Genomic DNA, 22,167 nt, shown 5'->3' on the forward strand with positions numbered 1-22,167 from the left:
AACTGGAGAAGAGGGGTGGGCAGGGAGAAAAATGCAACAATGAATGAATGGAAACCCATAGTCTCTGTAAAGGTTCATTAAAATTGATAATTAAAAAAATTAATTTAAAAAAAAAAGAAGTGAAGATGGTGAAACTACTTCTCACATATTTTTAGCCTGTTACCAGAAGGGGCTAGTGTCCTAGGAAAGGGCATCATTCTTGACAAAGGAGGGCGATCCTTGCCAAGAATGAGTGGCTCAGTGACTGCAGCAGTGTGCTCATGTATAGCAAGTGGGGCTGCAGCAGGATTGGATAGTGTTTTGTTCCGTTGTACATCGGCTTCCTTTCTCTGTGTCCCTAATAATGGCACCTTCACAAAGATTTATGAAAATTGCACAATACATGAGGCCTAGAATATAGTAAATACTATATCCCAATAAGTATTTGCTCTTGTTATTTATCTGTTTGTTTTTGTTTTTTTTTAAATTATTTTGTGTATGTACTGTCAAATCAGATCTGATTGGTAACAGGAAGAAATTGCCCCTCCTTCAGAGCATCTGGTTGATTCAAACCATGTACCTCTCTGATTGCAGTGCAGCTTGTTGCTACTAGGCCACTAGAGCTCTCTATCCACTTTTTTTTTCTTCTTTAATTAGAACATAAACTCTATAAAATGATAGTTTTTCTCTCTTTAATACAGGGATGTATCCCATTTCTAAACCAATGTCCAACTTGTAGCAATTTCTCAGTAAATGCTTTTTGAATAAATAGTGTAACATGATTGGGGTTAACTGGATGTATAAACATGAACATGTCTTACTTCTTTTGTGTTGTAAAAATATGTATACTTTTACCACCTTGCAAGTAGATAAGGACTAATGGTTCTTACCTTTGCCTTCTTAGGTTCACCCTTCACACACCAGAGGACACCACAGAAAATGGTATATTACGGGAAAACGACTTGTAGGGACGACTACGAACATTATATTGAGATAATAAAGTATGTGTTCAGCTCTTACAAGAGAGAGTCTCCTCTCCTCATCAACACAATGGGATGGGTGACAGGTGAGCATATGTGAACAGGAAAGGAGGGATGATTCCGGCTGCTTGTTCTCAGGTATTGTCGTCATTCACCACTCAATACTTTGTTGTGAGGTAAGTATAACCTTTTCTCATAGGAACATGAGAATGGTGCTAATTGTGTTTCTGTCTTCTTCATAGACAATGGCCTCTTACTTCTCATCGATCTCATTCGACTGCTGTCGCCCAGCCACGTTGTTCAGTTCGGTTCGGCCCGAAGTAAATACATGCCAAACCTCACCCCTGAGTATGTAGACGATACCGATGGCTTGTACACAAAAGGCAAGCCCAGGATAAGAAATCGAGGTTTCCACATTCCAGAAACGGAAAATTTGGAATTTGTTGATGAAGAAAGAGAGAGTCCCGTTTTGTTTGCTGGTCATAAGCTGATCTGTGTTCAATCGGAGTTTACTTTTAGAAAGACTCCAAGAAATAGGTAAATAACAGACCACCATTTGGCTGGAGGGTCACACTTTTCTCTGCTAACCAGAGCGTCTATTTTCAATGCCTTAGACGGAGTAAGTCATTTAAAAATGTTCACATCTTTGTCATAGTTCTGTATTTACAAAAATACAGACATTTTCTTAACTGGTATTTTTCCATCTGAAAAACTTAAATGTGCCTCTGGTGTTTGACTTAAAGCAGCATCTTTTCCAGTAGGGCTGCGGGGGAGGGTAGATCTCTGCTGACCTGGCTCTGATTTGCTTTTCAGAGAATCACATAACAGAGTACTCCGTGAATTGGCCATCTTAGGTTACCTTGGCAAGCTGCAGCCCCCAGATCCAAAGTCAATCTCTCCTCTACATGGTCTGACACCTTACCAGGTAATCCAAACTCATGTGGGAGAAATTAATTTGTTAACAATCACATACATGACTTTCTCTGTATCATGCTCTACTCTAGCCACTTTATAACTGTCACCTCACTTACTCTTCGTCATTAGGATCCTGTGATGTACAGTCTGTAATTACCCCCATTTTACAGATTGGGAAACTGAGATGCAGAGAGGCTACATGACCCCACTTTACCGGCAGAGCCAGAATCCAAGCAGTGTAGCCCCAGAAGCACTGCTTTTAACTCTAGTGATTGGGATTGATGTGGTTACATTCCAGTTAAGACTGTTCTCTTTGCTCTCGTAGTGGGCTGGGATTGAACCCTAGCCAGTTAACCCCAGTTCTTCCACTTACTCTGTGTGCTTTCTCATCCATAGAATGGGGATAGGTGACAATACCTTGTAGAATGGCTATATGAGTTCAGTGAGGTTCAGAAGAGCACTCTTAAAGTATTTAAATTGTGGTCAGAAGTGGGCTCTAGTAAGCAAATCACTATGGAATACATTTTTTTAAAGTAGTTTCTAATACCAGAATTTTTGCACTTTGGACACCACATTGTTGAAAATTGTTTCAGGACAGAATCAACATAATGTTAAGATTTGGTATGATGAAGGAATAAAAGCAACAGGGGAGGACTTCTTCAGCACTGCTGTGTTATAGAGTCTCCTGAGTCATTGTTAATTCATTGAACCACAGGGGTTCTATTAGCCACTTCTGTTTTGTAGGTGATAAAACCAAGACCTGGGATGTTGAGTCAGCTTGCTCAAAGTGGCAGATTAAAAGGTTGAGCCTTAAAAGGCGGCGTGACCTGACTGGAGGGTCCAGAGTCTTAACCCTCTGCTCTGTGATCCCTCCATGGTTGCACATTAGCTGTGCTGACTCTGCATGGAACTGCGCACTCAGTGGCTCGTGAGGGCAGCCCTATGCTCTTGGTGCTGTGATTATTCCTTATCGACAACTCAAAAGACTGGCACCAGTCTTTTGAGCCTTTGAAGGAGATGTCATGGAGAAAAGGTGAAGGGCCAGAGAAGGAAAGGAAGATCCTTAACAAGATGGCTTGACACAGTGACTGCAGCCAGCAGTGGGCTGGACCGTGGCAGGGATGGTGAGGATGGGGCGGGATGAGGCAAGGAGCCAACTTGGCTACACCTGACGACCACCCCTAGAATAATCTGCTTTTCCTTACCCGGTAGGTTACCTCAGCAAATGAGCAGAGGCCTTTGCTATTTGTTGCTTTTTGTTTACTTTATGACACTCTTCTACAAACAGGGTTTTCAGGTACTTGGCTGAACATCTTCTTCTGATTCATTCAGGACACTGCTAAAAGAAGCAAGTTCCAGATATTCAGCTCAGAATCCTACCATCACAGGCATTGTGCAAGAACTGAGTGTGGATTCTTTAGGTTGACTACATTAAAGCAGTGACACCCCAAACACCTTTTAATGATGTTGTGTACAGATGAATTTTTGCAGCCATCCTGGCAGATACGGCTTTAGATGGGAAAGGGATACAACCGTCTTGTCAAAATCGAGTTATGGAGGTCAGTGCACATTGATTTTCCAGGTCCCCTTCAATGCAGTCGCTCTGCGCATCACGCATTCAGATGTCGCCCCTACCCACATCATGTATGCTGTGAACGCCAGCTGGGTCGGGCTCTGCAAGATCCAGGATGAAGTCAAAGGCTATGTAAAAGGGCCTGTCCTTCTCGCCCAGACTCCCCTCTGTGACTGCGTGGGATTCGGTGAGTCTGTGTAACACGTCCGTAGCCTTAAATTCGGTGAATTTACTTCTATAGCTGTCAGTAACTGGCCTCGGTAGGGTGGGTTATCATCGTTATTCTAGACTTCTGGGTTGTCCTCGCCACTTCTCTCCTTCATGACACATTCAAGTATTAACAGATCATGTCGTTTCTGTTTTCAAGCTGTGTAAGGCTCTTCTTTCTCTTTTATCTATGCTCTTATCAACTGCTGGAGACTCTTAGTTCATCCTCCACTTCCTCTTAAAGTTCCTCCTCCTAGTCCAGTGATGTGGGCACAGACATAAGTACGTCCACTTGGACGTTCAATCCACAGTCAGCTCTGCAGCTCTGGGCCTCCCCATCCACTGTGCTATATGACTGCCCACCTGCCTCGCTGAGGTCAGCCAGCATCCACAGGTGCTCAGGGAAGGGAGAAGGATGTAAGCGACAGAAAGATTATGATCCTAGAGTAACTAATTACATTTTTCAGATTGATACAGCGCTGTTGTCATTGTTGTTTCTGTGTACTGTCGATTCAGAAGCTACTCAGAGTTGGTTTTCAGACGCAGTACCTTGCACAGATTGCCCATCTTTATCTCACGGAGAGGCTGATAGATTCCAACCACATGCCTTTGAGTTGGTAATGCACCTCTTTACATTAAACCACCAGAGCTCCCTGATATAGAAGTCCCCTCCCCCAAAGCATGGTCACATAGACTGTACCATTTAGTGCAGATCCATAAATAAAGCAGGAGTTGATGGAGAAATACCAAGTCATCTGCTTAGTGTTCATTGGTTCCTTTTTTCTCCCTAGTCTTGTGTTCACCTTACTTAAAACTTAATCTAGGATTTTGGCCTTTAGGGCGTACTGTTTCCTAACAGCTGAACTAGGAGAAAGGTACAAATACTATTATCTTCTTGACAGTTTGCATTTTCAAAGCAAAATTGGAAAATGCTTTTCGTTTTCAGGTGCCACCTGTGATCTTTCACAGTGGGTAGATTTGCTGTCACTTTGAAAGGATGATTGTTGTGTTGTTGTGTCTTAAGGGATCTGCAGAGGGATTGACATGGAGAAAAGGCTTTACCACATCCTCACCCCTGTGCCACCAGAAGAGCTAAGAGACGTGAACTGCCTACTGGTCGGAGCTGTTTCTATCCCACAGTGTGTCTTCAAGAACCAGGTGAGACTCCCAACACCAGCCTCAGAAGCAAACCCAGGCATGTATGTCCTTAATGGAGAAAGTGAGAAACTCAAGTTTAGGTGAGAGTCAAATGAACAGGGTCTTGTTGGAGAAGTTTAGACTGTTCAGGTAAGACCTGATGGACAGGTAGGAATGATGGACAGTCAGAGTAGCCACAAAGACCTGAGACTTTTAAGTCGCTACTGTTAATTGGCAAGAACCCCACAGTGGAGCCATCATCAGAGGAGTAGATTGTGTGTGGAAGAGAGCAGAGGCTGCTTCCCTCAGGTTACCTTTCTCTAAGAACAATTTCAAAAGAGGTCCCCCTAGAGTGCTCTTCAAAGCAAGGATGATGAAACTTGCTTTCGTATGGTGGATGAGTAATCAAGAGTGACCAGTCCCTGGAGGAAAGACATCCTGCTCGATAAAGCTGAGGGTTAAAAAAAAAATGGAGGAAACTCAGTGAGATGTATTGACACAGTGGCTGAAATGGTGGGCTCACACATAGCGATGACTGTGAGGGGGCTGGTATAGTCCAGGGCAGTGTTTGATTCTGCTGTACTTGGGGTTTCTGTGAATCAGAACCAGATTGAGGGCACCTCACAACAACTAAAGGATGGGCTTCAGGTGCACCATGGAAAGTACTGAGTGGCTGTGTACGTGCCAAGGGTATTCTAAGCGTATTGTGGGCCCCACAGTCAAACATCAAGGGCTACAAGTAGGGTGGGAGGCACTGAATATTCCTTTCTCTTCCCAAGGGATGTATGTGCCCTTGTGCTGTTTGTGAACTGAATTATATTGGAAGGTTCAGTAATGTTTGTATCTGGACTATCTGCATTAAGTAGTCCTTTGAAAGGAGGAGTCTTAAACTAAAAGGCCCTTACAACTCATTTCTCGCTTTTGGCTAACTCTGTCTTCTATGGGGAAAAAGTAAAATAATGTAGCCTCTGCTTTCCCAGCTTTGGAGCATTTCCATCTATTTGCTTTGTTTCTTTTTCAGCGTGGGGTTGAAGGAACAATACCTTACGTCACAACAGATTACAATGTTAGACTTCCTGGAGCACGAGACAAAATTGGAGCAAGATACTCTGAGGGAAACCCTGAAGAAGAAAGATACCTGAGACCTAAACTGTACCAAAAAATAAACCAATACCGATGATAAATAATAATAATAGAGGGGGAAAAATTTGTCTGCCAGGGAGCTTGATTTTTCTTATACCTGATACCAGAAGACTTGATATTTTGTGGACACAAGTGGTGCACTTACCTAAGAAACAGTATTTCTATGTAATTCATGAACATGTTTAGTAGTAAATGTTTTACAGTTTCTTTTAAATGCCTTAAAATTACACAATCGAGAAGAGGCTTTTGACCTAGTCTTCTGTGTGATTGATCATGTTTCTTGTCCAGGTGCACCAGCAGCAGAATGTGTACTAGAAAAACACATTATGCTTGCTTCAGAAACTCTTCAAGACTTGGGTTGTTGGGGAGCTCTGGTAGCCTAGTGACAAGGAGATGCAACTACAATCCCAGAGGCTCACGGTTCGAATCCACCAGATGCTCTGCCGGGAAAGGAGGGACAGTCTCCTCCTGTACCAGTTAGATCTGATTTGACGGTACACTCACACAAAAATAAAAAAAAAATTAAAAAAAAGACTTGGGTTGTTGGGATCAGGATAAAAATAGGGAAACTAGAGACACATGTACCAGAGAGGAAGGGAGGCCGGCCAGCAGGATCTCAGGAACAATGGGCCATGGAGACTGACTCAATCCTTGCTGGAGTGATGTGCAGATTGAGGGAGGGGGCCCTGAGCACGGTTTCCTTGTCTTCTGAGTGGGTGGTTATAGCTAAATGTCCCTTATAAGTAAGTTATCTTCCATTGATGTGTTGGATGATAAAACATGATCTTTGGTTTGTTAAATTTAATCAGTTTAACAGAGAAAAGTTCTGAATTCAAGAGTTGTTCTATTTTTTTAATAAATTACTCCCAAATACAGAAAGTGTCTCCAGGAAGCTCTTTAAAACTGCTGGTATCCTTAAGGATCAGCCATGGGCAACTTGGAAACCAGAAGGCTTATAAGAAGGACTGACAGGCTGATTCTTGGAAAAGACCTTGGGCAGCTGGACTTACAAACAGTACCAGTTGGAACTTCCTCTGAGGGGTACAAGACACTCGGAGTGATGCCACACTGGAAAGCCATCCCTCATCTGCGCCTGGGTGGTGATGAATCTTGTGTTTTAAGGTGGGAATGATTTTTGTAAACCAGGATTCTTGGGCCATGACTTACCATTTCTTTGCTTAAAGATGGTGAGATAATTACTGGGACAGAATTTCAAACTGGTATTGTGACCATATGGAAGAATGCTTCCTAGCATGATTGTGTAAAGGATGTGTGAGTCTTAACATTTATGTTTGTTTAAAATGTTGCTTTGTCAGTGTCTTAAGTACTTGGTGGTGGCCCTTCAGAATCTTACAGTCCCACATTGCACCAAACCAAAACAAATGTAAAAAAAGAAAGTAAGTAAGAGACTCTTTGAGGTTGGTCCCAATCCACAGTAACCCTCCAGGCTGTAAATCTTTGTGGGAGGAGACGGCACAACTTTCTCTGGTGGAGCTGCTGCTGGATTAGAAATAGGGCCTGATTCCTCACGTCTAAGGTAAAACAATATGCCACCATCAGGAGGCTCTGCTGGCCTAGTGGGTAGAGAACTGTGCTGTTTCAAGGCTAGTGGTTTGGTTCCACCAGCTCCAAGGAGATAGATGGCAGTCTCTCTCTTCCTGTGCGATTTACAGCCTCTGAAACCTCACCGGAGGATCAGCTGAGAGTCAAATCGCAACTCCACCACCACAGACAGACTGTTAGTAGCAGATCTCTTGAAGGATGAAAGTGGTGGCTCTGTAATTTAATTTTTAAAATTAGATCCAGATTTGCTTTAGCCTAGCTTCCTTTGACCATTAGGGATATCCTGTCCTGAGTCTAAAGGCCCGTAATGATTTAGCAGTCAACAACCACCAGAATGTTGATGATTCAAACCCATGAGCCACTCCATGGGAGAAAGCTGTGGGAATCAGGTTCTGAAAAGATTGATTCTCAAGGGGCCCCTGAGCACCTTGGCCGCAGTGGGTTTGGGTCTTCAATCTCCTCCTGTAAAGAAAGAGCAGTGCCACTAGAGGGAGCCGTTGGCTCTGCAGGTGCTGTATGGGGCTTGCGTTGTCTCTAGGATGCTGTGTCACACTTTTCCGAGATGCTTCAGAGATTTCTCCCAGTTTGTCCTGGGGTCAGCTCCAGAGTGTGCTACATTATTATTCTTTATAAGAACTTCATCTTTGCGCGTGTGTGATTCCCAGAGTAGTTGCCATTGTGTCAATTCTGACTCAGTGACCCCCTGTGTGCAGATTAGAACACCATGTGGTTTTCAAGACTGTGACCTTTTGGAATCTGTCAGGTCTCTCTCCGGAGGTGCTGCTGGGTGGGTTTGAACCACTAGCCTTTCAGCTGGAAGGCAGGGACCACAACTGTATTCCTCACAGCCGGTTTTGAATGATGTTTGAAGCCATAGCCACACCTCTCCCTCCTACTTACAGGCAGCATCGCATAAACAAACTATAAAAAATTACCTGTAAGCCCGCCGCCACACAGCTAATGCATGTGTTGTGTTTCCTCTGGTATTTTTCTGTACATGTATGTGTGTGCGTGTGGATTATGTGTGGAATTTTTTTTTACAAAATTTATGTCCCACTGTATGTGTCCATTACTATCCAGTGTATTTCATTTAACATTTGAATTTCTGTATCATTAAATATTTTTGTAAATACACATTCTGTGTAATTTTATTAGGTAACTAGATAGATCGTTTCATTGTAGGGAATTATTTACATGGTTAGAAATGTTGACCAGAGCATTGGAGATTGAAGAAAGCTGAAAGAGGGTTAGTGAAATCTGGATGCCAGACTCAAGGAAAACTGGAAACTCCAGCAAATGTCTGCGTCTCTTTCCACGTCAGTATTAGTGCAGTGGGGGGTTATTTTCACTTTAGGCCCAAGTATGTAAGAGAGGTTGCCATATTCATTTCTGGATTATCTTTAGATGTATATTAGAGGGAAGGAAGAGCTTGCTCCCCGAGGAGCTCAAGTTTAAAAAAGAAAGCAAGAATCCTGGGCTGTGCCTATGCTTAGCTTTTGGAGCTTCTCACGGCTGCCCTGGCGTAGAGGACTGCCTTGGCTGAGGAGCTGAGTCTGAACAGTGGCTAAAATAAATATGGGGGCCATCTGTGCAGTAAGGGGGAAATGCTCACGTGATGCTCAGGCCTCTGCAGAAAGACCTTGCTAAAGTTAAATGTTTCTAAGGCTTTGCCAGGAAAAAGCAGGGTAGGGGAGCCAGCTGGGAGGTGGAGGGTGGGCAGGCGGGGGGCAGTCTGCAAGGAGACACACTTTGAGTTGAGGGGAAGCACGTCTGATCTGAAAATGCCGCAAGCTGAGTAAGCGAGTTCTGGGCATCAGCAAATAGAGCTGAGCTGGGCAGACAATGTGTTGGGCTTGGAAGCCAAGGGTTGCTATGACAACTGGCCCTGATGCTGCTCTGGCACTCAGCAGACAGGCTCAGTTTTTCTAAGGCTTTGGAACTTGCACGGGTCTCTGAGCAGTGAACCCCAGCCAGTCAGGGGGAAGTCACCAAACTATGAGGCTTTCCTCCTAGCCAAGGGGTCCAGCAGAGGGGCTGCTGCCAGCCTGTGGGGTCTTTGGAGCACTTTGCTGGCAAAGGAGGGAAGGCATCCCCCCGCAAGGCCGCCAGCAGTGTGAGAAGTCTGTTCCAGGGAGAAAAATGGATACTCGGGAATGGAAAATCCAAAGAGAAAAAACCACGAGCGAGGAAACCCAGTGAGGCGGTGGCTTTGCAGCCCATATGTTAAAATCTACAGCACCCGAGGGGCCTGTGTCGGAGGGGAGCACATTGGCCTGGGCGAGAGAGAGATCCAGGCCGTGGTTTTCTGTGCAGCTGGATTCAGCGGAGGAATTTTAAGAGAGGGACTGAGTCTGAAAGGACTTAGTATTGCATTGCCTCTGGGCAGGAGGGACATTTAAACGTGCTCCTGACCAAGAGGACAGTGGCTGAGGCACGTGGCTTGAGGCCAGGCCAGGTGCCACCACCCAAGGTCAAGCATGAACTCAGTCCTAACAAAATACGGGTCTCCACCTCGGAGCTGGCTTGGCCTGCGATCAAGCAACGGTGAGTGTTTTCTTCCTTTCTTGTTCAGAAAGGTGGGCTGAGGACAGAAGAGGGGGTTTTAGTGGGACTACGAACAGATAGGTCTTGGAGAGGGTGTAGCTGGAGTGCTCTTTGGGGGCAAAAATGAGGCTTTGCCTCACATACTTTGGGCATGTTGCTGGGAGGGGCTATTCCCTGGAGAAGGACATGATGCTGGGAAGGCTGGAGGGTAGGCGAAGGAGAGGAAGACCCTCAACCAGGTGGATTGACATAGTGACCGCCACAATGGGCTCTAGTGTATCAGGAAGTATGAGGATGGTGCAGGATAGAACAGGGTTCAGATCTTTTGTTCAGAGTATGAGTTGTACTCAACTTGACAGATAGCATCTAACAACAACAACTGAGACCCTCTAGTCAGCTAATAATTAGCTTAGGTCTTTTACAACCTTTAAGCCTCCTCCTAGGAGTCCCTGGGTGGCAAAAACAGCTAAGCACTTGGCTACTAGCTGGAGGTTTGGTGATTGAAGTCCACCAAGCTGCACCTCAGAAGAAAGCTTGGTCTACAGCCGTACCACCCTGAACGTGCCTGATCCCATCTGATCTTAGAAGCTAAGCAGGGTCAGGCCTGGTTAGTACTCGGAAGGGAGAAGAAAGGCCTGGCAATCTATTGGGGGGAGCAGCCCCTGAATACCTTAGGGAGCACAGTTCTACCCTGACACACTTGGGGTCACTCTGAGTCTCAGCAGGTCTCAATGTCAGTGGCAACTGGTTGTTGCTTTGTCTTCTGCATATTGGGCATGGTCAGCTGCTTGCCATCACTGGTCAATGAGTTAATGAACCGAGAGTATGGAGGTCAAGGCTCTAGTCCAGCAGGCTTAAACCAACAGCTCTGATTTGGGGACAGAGAATGTGAGGTTTGCTAAGATAGGCCTTACGTTCCCTTCCCACCCTCCCAGCCCCCAGTCAAAGAAAAAAGGGCAAGGCCTTTCCTTAAAAGCAGTTCTCATGGAGCATCAGTTTGCTGCTGTGAAGGAACATGTCTCTGGAAACTCTATGAACTCTGATAAATGTCAATAGCTGTAGAGGGGCTTCAGGCCTTTTGTTCATAGAGTCGCTATGAATCGTGCTCAACTCGAAGGCAATCAAAACAACAGCAACAACAGTCATTGTACTGGTTCTCCATATTTCTCTGCAATGGAAGGTGCCCTAAAAACTGTCACATTATCACACTTAAGCACATCCCCATTGCTGAGATGGTCTGAGAGAGGTTCCTACCTTGTCTTTATGAAGGGTCAAGATATTCCTCCTCAAGCCATCACTATTTTTAAGTCCATTTCTAATATATATACCATGACACATCGGGTGTTGTACTCATAGCATCAAATGACATTCCAACACTCCAGAGTCATTCTGAGCCTTGGTCTGGGAAACACCCCATTCCTGACCAACAAGGAATGGCCTAAGGCTGCCCTGGCCGCTGGGCTCTGATTATGCTCAAAGAGAGCCCCATTCCAACCTCCATCTGCTCCCACCCTCGTCGTGGATGACCCAGTATGGATTCATGGAGGAGACAGTGAGTCACGGAGCAGTCTCAGCGCAGTGTGGCCCACACTGGAGGTAATCCCCTTCCCAGGAAGTGGTCTCAGCTTCAGACTCTCCCTTCCTCTGGTTCACCCCTGCCTCCCAGCTCCCCTGTGCTCTCTTCTGGGAGTGACTAGGTGACGACTAATCTGAATAATCCACACTGGGTAGAAGACGATGAACATATTTCCAGATTGTCAGTGCCAATAATTCCCCCACCAGAGAGCGTTATACTCTTGACATGCTTAGGCTGATTATCATCTTCCGTGGTTCTGTCCCTGACATCTGAGGGTAGGTGTCTAGACAAATGTCTCCTTGCTTGGTCTTTGGGCATTTCTTCTGTCCACTCCCATTTCTGAAATACTGTGACACTTGGCAGCGGTGTGATGACAGCTGTGGCAGGATCTGATGGCATTCTTCTAGGACCTCTGCGTGGGGAGAACATTAAGGGCAAAGCAGGCATCATTTTGTTATCTTTCTTGTTAGTTTTCCCACTTCAAAGGACCCTGTTATATTGGAAGCTGTTAATAATACAACTTGTAGAGTCAACAAACAGGTGTTGAATCCAGGTCCTCCTACTCCCTAAGCATCATGACCTTAGGCAAATTACTTCAGCTTTCTGGGTTTCAATTTCCTTATCTTTGAAGTGGAGGTAAGAGTATCTGCTGTCAAGGTTATTGTGCAGACCCAGTGTGGTGATGCTTTAGTCAGTGTAGGATAATTCTAGGATCACAAGTCTTTATGGGTCTGCTCGATGCTATTTTCTCTGTAGGTTTTCAATCTTGAGGTCTTATTTGTGTGTCTAGTTATGATGGACAGTGTTGGCTGGAGCTTCCTGACTAAAACAAGCCTGGAAGCAGGAGCGGCATCCACTTCCGAAATGGCTTGCCTCCGGAAATTTTATGTACAAACAGTGCTCAGGCCTTTCGTTCATAGAGTCGCTATGAGTCATCTACGACTCGACGACACCTAACAACAACAACAAATTATCTTTAATTGTGTATTAGACATTGCATTTAAAAAGTGTTTGTACAAAAAATTTGAAGCCTACTGTGATGGACCCTTAACAAGATAGATTAACACAGTGGTTGCTGCAATGGGCTCAAGTATAGGAGAAATGATGAGGATGGCACAGGATAGGCCAGGGATCAGATCTGTTTTTCATAGAGTCTCTGAGTCGTGCTTGACTCAATGGCACCTAACACCAATAAGTGTGATAGAAGATTCTTAAATGTTTCTATCATATGCCTGGAGACTGGGACAACCTTAATCCAAACTCAAGACTTTAAATTCCCTGGATTTTCACTTTTGTCCCTTGGCCCTAGAAGACCATTAAGAGTGAGACTTAGTTTCTTAATACTCTCGTCAAAAAACATAAATACCCTTAGGGCAGAACCAGCTTCATATATCTCCTTGAGGTTCTTCTCCTCTTTTAAGTTTTAATAGATTATTTTAAAACCTTTCTTTTTCATCCAACTTTGTTGGATTTCATTGACCTAGTTGAGAGGGTTAACTATCCAGTCTATGACTGCAGAAAACAGGGCTCTTGTGCGGCTGATTGGAGAACTCCCAACCTGACTCCAGACTCACCCGCTCTTTCCTCTTCTCTGAACCTTTTTAATAACTCATTGCCATTGAGTCAGAATCGACTCACTGCTGGCCTTCCAGGGAGCCTCTTCAGAGGCTGTAAACCACACGGGCGATTATCTGTCTTTTTCCTGCAGAGCAGCTGGTGGATTCAAACTGCCCACAATTAGATTAGCAGTGCAACTTCCTACTGACTAGGCCACCAGAGCTCCGTATAATTCCATTATGTTGTTCTTGTGTACCGTCGAGTCAGAACTGACCCATAGCTGACCCTTCTGGGGCTTTTCAGAGGCGGTTAATTGCACAGGAGGAGACTGCCCATCCTCCCACAGAGCAGCTGGTTGGATCCCAACTGCCTGCCTTCAGGATTGCAGCGCACCTTCTTGCTACTAGGCCATCAGAGCTCCCTACTTCCATGTTGTTGTTGTTGTTGTTGTTATGTGCCATTGAGTCTCCTGAGACTCATAGCAATCCTATGTACAACAGCTCTGAACTCTGCACTAACCCTGCCAGTCTCCTTGACTCCTACACACCTACCCCCATTGCCCCAGTTACTGTATTAATCCATCTCATCTGCTGTCTTCCTCTTATAGTAGCCTTTAAAAAGTCAAACCACTTCCTTCCTCTGTCCAAAACCTCCTTTGACTCAGCTCTCAGATTAAAACCCCACATCCTCCCAGACCCTACAGGCCCTGGTGCCTCATCACCTCTTTAACCTGCGTTCTCCACTTTGTCCACCCTACTCCAGCCATTCTGGTCTCTTAAGAGTTTCCTCGCTAGGGTGACTAACTTGTCCTGGTTCTCCATCTGGAACCCCATCAGTCTGGGGCAAATGGGTATAGTTGGTCACTTAAATGTAAGCCAAGCCCTGACCTCAGGGCCTTTGCACTTGCTGTTTTCTCAGCTCCCTCACTTTATCCCATTTCTGCTCAATCATCTTCTTCAGAAGGGAGGTATTAAATCATGTATGTACACACGCCCACACATCTCTGCACACACATGCTGTCACTATCCTTGGAGCCTACTTTATTTTTCTTGAAATATAAATAAACAGGACTGAGAGTGAACCTCTCCAGGCCCACGAGGCTTTTAGGTCTCATAATTCACCACAATGCTGAGATAGGCTAAGATCCAGCAGCTGCCCTGCCCAGAAATTGCCTCTGTTGGCTGGACCTGAACCTGGGCTTTGAAGGGAAAAAAAAAAAGGACTTGGATTCCATGGGCAGACAGGGAGAGGAAGCCTTTGTGAGATGTCCTCGGCCTCTGCTGGAGGTTCCCAGGAGGACTGAGCAGACAATTTCTAAGCATCAGGACCAAAGCTCAGACAATGAGATGGGTATTTTGAAATTCCAGCTGTCTTGGAAGCCTGGCCTGGTTTTTTCTGTGGTCAGGAGTCCAGCCCAGAAGCCTTTGTTCCTTGGACAGACTTGGCCTTCGAGAGGGCCCAGCCCCTCAGTTTGTCTGGCCAGGTTTAAATGTCTGTGGTGGCCCGAACTCAGCAGCAGAACTGGAATATGGCCAACCTGCCAAGACCACAGGCAGACTCCTCCCCTCCCCAGCTCCAGGCAGAGAAGTCCATGCACCCAGTGGACAGAGCCCCTAGGGTAGATGGTAGCTACATTGCTACCTGCAATCAGCTCCTCTAAATGAGTGACTGAGATCTGTCCTGGCTTGTGCACTGCCCTGAGCCCCGGGCAGTCCTGCCAGCTTTATCGGGGAGGGTGAGGCAGGGGACTTAATTCAAGTTCATGTCAGCGAACATTCCCCTGACACCAGCTTTGCACCAGACTAGACCCAGACTTCTGGGGGAGAATGAGAGGCCCATGGCTGCCCTCAAAGGGCTACCAATCTAGACAGGGCCACCAATCTAGACAGGGCCAATGGAGTCATCTCAGGTGACCATCACCTAGAACAGAGACAACACAGAAGAGGCCTGGTAGCCTCCAGGGAGCAGTGGATCGAGGTGAGATGGGATGGTACTGGAGGATCCAAACTGCAAGGCCAGGGAGTGTGGTCTACCCCATAACTGGTGAGGAGCAAGGTTTTTTTTTTAAATTTTATTTTTGTGTGTGTATACCATCAAATCAGATCTGACTGGTACAGGAGGAGATTGTCCTTCCTTCTCCAGCAGAGCATCTGGTGGATTCGAACTGCACACCTCTGGGATTGCAGTGCAGCTTCTTGCCATGAGGCCACCAGAGCTCCCTTAAGGAGCAAGAGTTTTGTTTTTTGTTTGTTGTTGTTGTTGTTGTTGTTTTGCTTTCTAGGGTCTTCATTTAATGTAATATTTTGCAAAACCATTACTCCTTAGTGCTACATAGTATTCCATTGTGTGAATGCATCACAATTTCTCAATCCATTCCTTTATTGATGTACATTTGAGCTGTTCCATTTTCTTGCTATTGCGATTAATACTGCTATCAACACAGGTGTACATATCACTGTTCCTGTGTCAGTTCTAAATTCTTTGAATTTATATATATATATACATACAATGTACATATACACATAGAGTCACTATACATCTCAGGTAACTCAATGGCACATAACAACAGTAACATACTATGACAGGTTTGGAAACAGGAGTGGCATCTGCTTCCTAAACAACATGCCTCCAGAAACTCTATGTCCTTCGATAGATGTCCATAGTTGTAGAGGGGAGGAGCAAGATTTTAAGCAAAAAGATAACATCTTCTTTTTTTTTTTCTATAATTATATTTTATTAATTTTCATAAACATTTACAGAGATTTTGGGCTTCCACTCATTCATTGTTGCACTATTCTCTCTACCCTCCTCCCAGTTTGTTCTTGTCCAAATGCCACAGTGCTTGTCAAAGCCAGTTCTGATTAATCTTCTTTGTCAGTGTGTCCTTTGCCATTCCCTATCACTCCTCCCTGAGAGAGACTTCACCCTGAGTCATAAGGAAAAGGGGACGGCGTATTCTCTTAGCTACTTCCTGCTGAAAAGGGACGCTGTGGGTTTCAGGGTGAAGATCTTCTCTCACTACTCTAAAGGGCCCCTTTGGCAGTAGGAAACACATAGACTATTATGGAGATTGATTTTGGAATTCAGATGCACTCTTATTGATTGTGCTTGGCTGTACATGTACATATCCTTCAAGATGTATCATGGGGGTGTTGCAACCTAGAAGACACAAATTTGACTAACAAGTTATATGTACATGAGTCCAAAAATTATGGAAAAGTAAAAGAAAAGATTCTTTCATTGTTTTACAAACCCTCCCCCAGGTCCCCTCCACCATGTAGCCCTCGCTCTAGTCTCCTGTGATGACAGAAATACCCAGTTACATCTCTCTTTTAGACGGTTCTCTCCCTCCTCTGCTTCAGTGCAGTATACATTATTGAACCCATCTTACTCAGTGTCTCCCTAACCCCAAGGACAGTCCCATTCTACAACAGTGGCATCATGTAATATTTGTCCTTTAGATAACATCTTCTAACTTACTTTCTGTTGCTTATTGTTGAGTCCTCATCGCATGGTGGCACTTTTCTGGCATTCTGGCCACTTCCTGTGGAGGAACCACAGTGACATGACACATCATGTATTTGGAGAGTGGGACTCTATCAGCTGCTCTTGAGAGAGAGAGATGCAGAGTCTCCTGTAGATATTTATCCTTGGAAATCCAATGGAGGTCGCCATGAATTGAAACTCACTCAAAGGCATAAGGCTGGATTTTTGGTTTGTGTTAGTACTTTTGTGGAAGAGGCCTGGTAGTGCAGTGGGTTGAGAGTTCATTTGTTAACCAAAAGGTCAGCAGTTCAAATCCACAGCTTCTCTTTGGGAGAAAGATGAAGCAGTGTGTTCCTGTAAAGATTGACAGTGTTGAACACTCTGTGGGGGATTCTTCTCTGTCCTACAGGGTTGCAATGGCTATGGGTTTGCTTTGGGCCACTGTGTAGCTACTCTGAGCACCTGCTCCGCAGATGAGGGCTGAGGCCCGCAGAGATGAAGCAACTTGCAGGTGGCACAGCCAGCAACAGCTCGAGCCAGGATTTGAACCCATGTGTGCTGAATACATTCTAGAGGCTGGCTTGGAGGGATAGAACAGTGCTTGGCTGAGTGTGAGTCAGGGCAGGTGCAGGGCTTGTGAGACTGAAAGACGGCCCTGAAGGGTGTGGGCGACTGGCTTCTGCTGTGCGGTGGGGGTTTCAGGGCTGTGACCTGACCTAACGAGACCTTGAGCAATGAAAGGACTTCTCACCCGTCACTTCTGGAGAGCCAGCTACCTGGGTCTGAGGGCTGTTGTCTGACTGCCCCCTGCCTCCAGGAAGCCCACTTTCTTGGGTATATGACCTCTGGGCTCCAGGCTCAGAGAAAAGGAAGAGCCCAGGAATCAAGTCACCATGGTGATTCCACCCAAGCCCACTTGGTCCTGGGCTGCTGAGCAGCAATGAGGCCAGAAGAGCCACTAGCTACTCCCTGGGGTAGACTGTACCCGGAGCGGGCTGCACCTAGGGTAGACTGTGCATGCAGTGGGCTGCACCTGTGGTGGACTGTACCCAGAACGGGCCGCACCTGGGGTGAACTATACCTGCACTGGGCTGCACCTGGGCTGGACTGTAACTGGGCTGCACTGTATCTTGGATGGACTGTACCTGGTGTAGACTTTACCTAGGGTGAATTGTAACTGGGGTGTGCTGTACCTGGTGTGGATTTCATCTGGGATGAACTGTAACTGGGGTTGACTGTTCCTGGGTGGACTGCACCTGGTGTGAACCCTGATAGCCACACAGACCTTGAATAACTTGGCCGTGAAAGGAGAAAAGGGTAGAAATGTGGGGTGGGTTGGCAGAGAGACTCAGCAACACCCTGTCCCACCTCCACATTATTCTGGGGGGTGGGGACGTCTCTAGGCCCTCTGAGCCTTGCTTTCCTCTCTGTGAAATGGGGTGATAGTAATGAAATGATAGGATCATTAAGCTCTTAGTCCAGGGACACGAGGGGACTTAGCAAGTGCCAGTGTCTCTCCCAGGTGTCCGAGAAAAGGGGGTAGTGTCAGGGACCCAGCGGATGCAGCCCAGGAGCCTCTGGTTGTGAGGAGAGCGTGTGTGCACAGACAAGGAAGGTCAACGCGGCCTGACTGTGGTCCCAGGGCAGAGCCTTTGGCACCAGGCTCTCTGCCCCGGAGAATTTTCTGACCCTTTCTTTCTGTGCTATGAAGGCAGGTTTCTGGGAGTAGCGTGTGGCATCCATTCTACAGAGAGAGGAGGAACCCCTCAGAGTTCTGCCAGCTGTGGTCCTGGTGCTGCTGCAAACCCGTCCTGGGCCCCATTGCTCCTTGGCTCCCCCTTACCCATCTTGATCCCAGGCCCTGGGCCCTGAATGCTGCTCCCCCCACTTATCTTGATCCCAGGCCCTGGGCCCTGAAGGCTGTTCCCCCCACTTATCTTGATCCCAGGCCCTGGGCCCTGAGGGCTAGAGGAAAAGCTGTTACGGCAGCACAGGAACCTGAAGGCCCCCTGATGGGCATTGGGCCTAGCCATGGGTGCCCTGCTAGCCCCACTCAGATGTTTTCTTTCAGGTCTCTGAAGCTCTGATCTGGCCCTCCAGTGCAGGGAATCTTATTCCATTGCCTGCTCAGGATTGTGCCCATTTTACAATGGGGAAAGCTAAGGCCTGAGAAGTCGGTGACCCTCCTTGGTAAGGGTGACTGATCGCTCCCCTTCAGCCTATATATCTTCCACAGGCATAGGAGCCTGGCTGAGGTTTGAAGGAGGAACTGGCTCACAGCCAGGTGGCCGTGGCTATTTCCAGCAGCATCTTCTTAATTGAGGGACCCTCCAGCTGCCAAGGCTTCAGACACGTGTGTGTCTGGTATTCAGGACGTTTTCATTTGAAGGAGAAGGATCTGGGCCACCCACCCCAGGCCCTTGCAGGTGCCAGCCATGGGCACACTGCCTGCTGGAGTAGGGGCTGGCTTACGGCCACTCTGGGGGACCCCCCCCCGAGGGTCACCACTGGACATTGGTCTGGGTTGCCCTGTGCCTGGCAGGCAGGCATAGATTCTTCTCGTAGTTGGAGCTTGGGGTCGGCTGGGCTGGGAGAGGAGCCATAACAAGGGAGCAGTGGCCGGGTGGCTGGAGGGCTGGAGGGCCAGCACCCGCCCCAGTGGGTTACATAACACTCCTCTGTCTGGCTGGCAGGATTAATTCCTAACAGCCTCTGCCGCCGACCTGGTGAGCTTAGCCGTGGCGCAGCGTGCAGAGCTGTTTCTCACGCGAGTGGCCACTGGCTCTGAGTCTGGCCCAGGGGTGCCAGCTCTGTTCCCGGACCCACTTCCAGCCATGCAGCTGGGTGGCCCTGGGGGTCCAGACAGGCCTCCACAGGCAGACGCTGGGGAGAAGAGAAGGGGATATTGGACCCCATTACTGGGAGCTCAAGGGGGTTATTGTGAGTCTTGCCTGGAGAAGGGATAGAATCTCTTGACAGGCTAAAGGACCCCCCACACACACACCAAAGCCTTCACCATTATGAACAACACCTCCTCTCCTCTCAGGGTGCCAGGCTGACCCTGCACATGCAGAATCCCAAGACTCCTGCACTGGAGGTTGTGGGAGCACCTGTGAAACCATTTTACAGATGGAATCAAAGGTGTTAAGAAGTGCCCGAGGTACCCTGCTGTGAGGGCAAAGGGGGTGATCTAAACTATATCGGACCCATAGGGAATCATGGCATTCAGACAGTGGGGGAGGCGCTCAGGCTGACTGAAGGGGATTGGACACCCATCGAGGGGCCTCAGGAACTCTGGTGCTCAGCCAACAGCGCCCAGAGCCTCTTGTCTAGGGGGCTTCCTGGGAAACGTGGGGCCCACGGCAGCTCACACCACCTGCTTCTCTTCCTCTTTTGGGCCCTTACTCAGCAGGACCTTGTGTGCTGCCAGCTTGGGCCTCATGTGGTACTTCCGCTGTCCAGGAAACAGCTGTGGTTCATAGAAGACTCGACCCCCCTCCAGGGCCAGGCCAACTGCTGGGGCGCCCGATATAGGAGCCTGGTCCCAGCTTTTTGTACCTCTGCCTGGCCTCTGGCTAAAGAGTGCTGACCAGAGTCCAACAGGACCTGAAGCTGGAGCTAGGACAAGAAGCATCTGAGGAGCCTCTAAAGGTGGGGGTGCCGTTAATCTCTACTCCCCAGCATCTTCTGTTCAGAGGCGGCGGGCTCCCAGAGCTGAACAAGGTAGGCTGGGTTCCGGCTTGGGCCTCCCTGCTCTCCCCAGCCTCTGGCTTTTCACCTGTCCCTGCCGAGGTTTCCTAAGCTCATTCAACGGCTTGCTTGGTGTGTGCCACCCAGAGCTAGGGAGTAGTTTTGGGGTCAGATCTCAACACTCCTCTTCCTGGCTCTGTGTGTGGCTACGAGCAAGTTCCCACCCCCAGTCTCAGCTTCTCCCTCTGCCAGGGGGATGACAGCACCTGCCTTGTGGGAGAAGCACATGAGATAATGTGGAGAAGATGCTGGCACAGTGTTGGACCCCCATCAAGTACAGCTGTCCTTATTACTCTGTGTCCTGAGCTGGGGACATGGCAGAAGGCAAGACAGACCGGCTGTCCCCACCCAGCTGTCTTGGAGGAAAGAAGCTGCATCCTTGAGTGTTCCGTTTCCACTGTTGGCGTCAACTGATGCTGACTCATGGGAGCCCACGTGCCGCAGAAAAGAGCTTTCACACGGGGTTCTCTCGGCTGCACTCTTTGCAGACGTAGATCTCCAGGCCTTTCTTTCATGGTGCTGCCAGGCTGGTTTGACCAGCCAACTTCTCGATTAGTAGCCAAGAGCAAACCAAATGTGCCAGTAAGAGACCAATTTGTCTTCCAGACACGAGTGAAAGGGCCCTGTGAGCTCACTTGCTTTTGACACTTGCTGCCTCGCAGGAACTCCAGGGCTCCATGGGGGCTATTTCATTAGCCTTGGAGGGGACTGTCTTCCTGCTCTCCTGTCTGGGGAGACTGGGTCACACCGGGGTGGGAGCTCTAGTCTGGACAGATGGACAGAAGGAATGTGGGAGAGCCTTCTTTGGAGATGAACGAAGAGAGACACAAATTGTGGTAGGAAGGTAGGAGACACATTTGGGGATCAACAAAATGGGGTGAGCTGAAGGGATGGGCTTGCCGTAGAAGAGCTGAGAGAGCCCGCCCCCCGTCCCCGCCGCAGAATCCAGGGTGCTAGCTAGGGCCCAGGCCACCTGCAGACCCCACTCCCAGTCTCCAGGAGGTCCATATAGAATGAAAGGGGCTCCTGTGTCTTTTAAAACCAAGGGTCAAAGATTTTTAGAAATCTTAACCAGATACAGTTTTAGCAGTTGCAGAGGGACTGAAGCTGGGGAACCATTCCGAGACACCCCCACTCCGGTCTCTAGTGGGATGGTGGGCATTGCAGACTGGTGACAGTCAGCCTAGGCAATGAGTCAGCTGACTCCCTGGGCCTAGGTCTGACACCCCCTACTGGCCACTCGCCATGTGGACATGAGCCAAGGGCACCCTGAACTGCCTGTAGGCTCGAGCCCAGTCACGTGGGATGGGGGCCAATGCACAGGACCAAGGAGGTCTGTATTTGTCTGGCCCTGAGCTAGGAGAAGAAGGAGGCTGAGTGGGCATGTGGTTTGAATTATGTAGTACCTAAACCTGAGCTGGGAGCACACAGGCTGCCTGGATGGCCACTCTCTACCTACCAAGACCCCTGGGTGACTCCCCCAAACTCCCGAGAAGGCAGAGCCCCATGTTGCCAGTTCCCAAGCCCTGTGCCTGTCAAGCATCTGATCTTGGAAGCACAGCTCCCCAAATTAGTCCCTTCTGCAGACAGGGTCGGGGAGTCCTGGTAGGGTCGGGCAGTGGTACCTTGTTGGGGAGCCAGTGCAGGTGCCCCTCAACTCATTCAGGTTTGGATTCCTGTGGGGACCATCCCAAGTCCTATTGCCTCCAGGCCTTCTCCCACAGGTGGTTGTCCATACAATCAGACACTTGGCTTTG

At 47.8% G+C, this 22,167-nt stretch overlaps 1 protein-coding gene across 1 annotated transcript in view; it reads left to right on the plus strand.

Annotated features, from left to right (window-relative positions):
• NOL9 (nucleolar protein 9) overlaps window positions 1-22,167 on the plus strand; it is a 62,853-nt gene that overhangs the window by 39,388 nt on the left and 1,298 nt on the right. Inside the window, exons 8-14 of the mRNA XM_006885917.1 lie at window positions 884-1,045; window positions 1,202-1,496; window positions 1,773-1,884; window positions 3,457-3,634; window positions 4,679-4,812; window positions 5,813-5,950; window positions 19,493-19,600. Of these exons, the coding sequence (XP_006885979.1) occupies window positions 884-1,045; window positions 1,202-1,496; window positions 1,773-1,884; window positions 3,457-3,634; window positions 4,679-4,812; window positions 5,813-5,950; window positions 19,493-19,600 (1,127 nt within the window). The remainder of the gene's footprint in view (window positions 1-883; window positions 1,046-1,201; window positions 1,497-1,772; window positions 1,885-3,456; window positions 3,635-4,678; window positions 4,813-5,812; window positions 5,951-19,492; window positions 19,601-22,167) is intronic.

Source organism: Elephantulus edwardii, unplaced genomic scaffold (assembly GCF_000299155.1).
Source record: "Elephantulus edwardii isolate Elephantulus edwardi_28Jun2011 unplaced genomic scaffold, EleEdw1.0 scaffold00045, whole genome shotgun sequence".
Taxonomy (NCBI): domain Eukaryota; kingdom Metazoa; phylum Chordata; class Mammalia; order Macroscelidea; family Macroscelididae; genus Elephantulus; species Elephantulus edwardii.